Source organism: Cariama cristata, unplaced genomic scaffold (assembly GCF_000690535.1).
Source record: "Cariama cristata isolate BGI_N322 unplaced genomic scaffold, ASM69053v1 scaffold36419, whole genome shotgun sequence".
NCBI classification, from domain to species: Eukaryota; Metazoa; Chordata; class Aves; order Cariamiformes; family Cariamidae; genus Cariama; species Cariama cristata.
The window spans coordinates 58578-61882 of record NW_009635924.1 but is presented as its reverse complement, the minus strand read 5'-3'; the positions used below and the strand labels follow the sequence as shown (position 1 = coordinate 61882).

Sequence of the window (3305 nt, the reverse complement as noted above, 5' to 3'; positions counted from 1 at the left end):
CACGAGATCTGCTCAGGCCCCAGGGAAGTAAAATCTGAATAAGGGCTTATGAGGTGGCTGAAAAAAACCCTCACTATATTCCCATTTTGGGAGCTTAGTTACAAGATCATCCTTCTTTGCTGCATACATCCGTAATGATACATACCCAGAACTCCACTGACTTTGTCAGAAAAATGGTTGGTGTTCAAGAAATACAGCCCAAGGAAATCATCTGGAAACTTTACAAAGGAAATTTTTACTGTGACTGTATCAGACAATGATGCTGTAACGCTCCTTTCCTTTTCAACTGAGACTGTCAGCCTAGGAAGTAAATGATAACATTATTTCCAAGAAGAACATGAATAAAGAATAGCATTTAACTAGATGACATGAATTAATTAATTAAAATAATTTAATTTTTGCCTTTGTCTCTTTTCAATTGCATTTTTCATGATCTGTTGGTCGTTATTTTTAAGCTAGAAAATAATAAGTAGAGTATCTTTTCTCTCTACACTGCACAACAGATCTCTCCCATATCAGGTTACATGCAAATACCCCAACAGAGAACAACTTTTTGCTGATGAAAACCCCTTATTATCTGTAATGACAAGAAATGCTTGAATGGAAAACAAAAATTTCATTTTTTTTAGTGAGCGAAAAAGGTAGACTAGAAAAAAAAATTGATCTACTTTGTGAACAAGTCAAATACTTTTTTCTTAGATATTTCACAAGTTTTTTCAGATTCTGCCTTTCTTCTAACCCATTAATTTTATTTTGACTCCGGGTGGGCTTGCAGAAATAAATCCAGCATGTTCTTGGCTCCATTTGGATTACAAAAATAATTGAAAGCAGTTGTTTTAGGACTTCTGTTATTGCCTAGAACTGCCTATAGGGGAGGGAGTGCTGTGTGTCCTCTCTGCCCCAGACCAACAGCAGATCCTCCTGGAGGTTTATTCCGGCAATGCAAAAAAGCTGGTGGAACTAGCTACATTCAGCTATTTCTTGTGGTAGTGAAGGATCTTGCTCTAATTAGTCCAACAAATGAAGTCTACATTTAAAGTACCCTCTCTCCAACAGTGGGCATTCAGTTACAGACAGCTATTCAAAGACTTTATGCATTCCCGTAAAAAAATGTCAGCTGTCCAGATGTGAGTTATTGTTAACACTGAGGAGAAAGAAAGCTTCAGCCTGTGTGGAGCCAGCAGATGTATAAAAGAGACAGTAAATGTCAAAGCCATCACTTCGCAGTACTCGCTCTGTGGCTGGAGGAACACAAAGTGCCTGGTGGCAGCCAGCAAGGCGGTGGCACTGGAGCTGCTATGTGCCGCAGTGGGTCATTTTCTGTGGAAGATAAACGTTCTGCCTCTGACGTCAAAGCAGAAAGGCAGGCTGGTGGTGCAGCTGTCTTGATTCTCTTAAGCAGGCATGGAGAACTAAAATCAAACCACTTTTGTTCTCCGTATTTGAAATGGGGGATTACAAAGGTACCCTGCTTCTGCTCATGTTGAGTTACTCACAGGATAAGGGCATTTGGAAGCACTTACTTGAAGCAAACGTGAAAGTGGGTGCCTGGATGAAATAAGATCTGATACATTTGCAAGTTTGGGAAAGGATGAGGTGACATTTCTTACCCCTGGATGGTGGAGGTGGCTGATTCTGTCCATGACAGCTGAGTGCTCTTGTTATTGTGGCTTACGATGATCTCATGGGTGGAGATGTGGATTTGTGCGGGGGGATTCACGTAATTAATTTCAAACTGCACAAAGTGATTTATTCTCTCTCCAAGTTTTCCCGTCACAGTGAGTCCTTTAATAACATTAACACAAATTCGTCAAGTGACTGTGCTTTTAAGGTACAAGTGATTTTAATAACACTGCTTCAGCTTTATTGCTGAAACAACTTCAGGGTCTCAAATCTAGTTTTGGGAGGCACAGTACCCTGGATTTCAGCTCCACGTGCCCCAAGGATGTGGTGGAGTCACCAGAGTCTGTTTACCTCCACATTGCTGCCTCCTCTCACAGAGGTGGCTCTGCTCCATAATCAGAGCAGCTGACAACTTGCTGCACCTGGGGCCACAGCTCGTCTGAGTACAGGACCACAGAAAAACCGCAGCACATTAAGAGCGTGCGTCTTTCTGTTAGCACGTAGGGACCATGGGGTTTAAGGTCTCTGCATCCTCCAAAGCCCCCAAAGGCTGGGCAGGGGAATACCTTAAAGACCATGGGTGTGACAGCAGGAGGAGAAGGAGGTGACACACAACCAGACCTGTGAGAAGTGCCCTCAATTGTTGCAGGGTGAAAGTTAATATTGCCTAACAGAAAGGAAAAATTAACCACTACCTCTCTGGTGACTGTAAGGCAGCAGGTATGATATGGCCCTTCACAAAAGGGGGTTGTTCCCAAAGACACCGACTGCTCTCATAGACCAAAGTGACTCTCCTTGCCCTTGGTATCAGGGATAATCTGGCTCACTCACCTTGCTCTGGATCTGACAGCAGGTGGACAGAGGGCTGTGCTTTTCCATCAATATTTAAACAGATGATTTCATTTTGGTTGGGTAATTGCAAGAGCAGCTGTGGATATTCATAGGCTGAAAAGCCAGAAGAACAATGTTAGCATGCAAAGAAAAATCTAGCCTGTGCCCTTTGGACAGGTACAGCAAAATTACTTTATATATACCTAAAATATTAATTATAGTTTTTATAGAATAGAATGATTAAAATCAACACAGTAACAATTATTGAGAAGCACACCTAGACACAGCATCTTGATATGAATGAAAGCAACAGATTTTTAAACTTAGAGTTTATTAAGAACAATGACCCCTTAAAAAGAGCTGAGTCTGAACTGTCGTACTACATTCCTGTTGGTGGTTATATCCTCAAGCCAGAGAGGCTTTCTCATGGGATACAGGGATATTTTTCACTTAGGTGGAAAGAATCAGCCAAGGTTTGCAAAAGGTAAAGGGTTTTCACAGAGTTGATGCAGTCAGAAAAAACATTATTGTATGAAAAACTGTACATTACAGTTATATTAATTATTAAAATGGGACTAGTATGTGTATTACTTACCAAGAGGTTGTGCTCTCGTTTTGTCTCTTAGCCTGAAAACTGAAATACTTTAAATTAGTAAGAAGAGTTTAATGAAACATTTTTGTCTGCTAATTAACCAGGAAGAATACTGTGACAGAAGCCTTTGTAGCAGAGCTCTTCACTGACTTCTACAGAGAGCTCTGCTTACAACAAGATGTTCCAACGGGGGAAAAAAGCACAATGTCCAGTGCCTATTTCTCTTAGGATTGACTGTGCCACTGCGGCATGCTCAGCC

At 41.2% G+C, this 3305-nt stretch overlaps 1 protein-coding gene across 1 annotated transcript in view; it reads right to left on the bottom strand.

Annotated features, from left to right (window-relative positions):
- Positions 1 to 3305, bottom strand: part of ITIH4 (inter-alpha-trypsin inhibitor heavy chain family, member 4) — a 19262-nt gene that overhangs the window by 1499 nt on the left and 14458 nt on the right. The window contains exons 16-18 of the mRNA XM_009707709.1: positions 2455 to 2568; positions 1611 to 1785; positions 146 to 300 (exon numbers count right to left, since the gene is read on the bottom strand). Of these exons, the coding sequence (XP_009706011.1) occupies positions 146 to 300; positions 1611 to 1785; positions 2455 to 2568 (444 nt within the window). The remainder of the gene's footprint in view (positions 1 to 145; positions 301 to 1610; positions 1786 to 2454; positions 2569 to 3305) is intronic.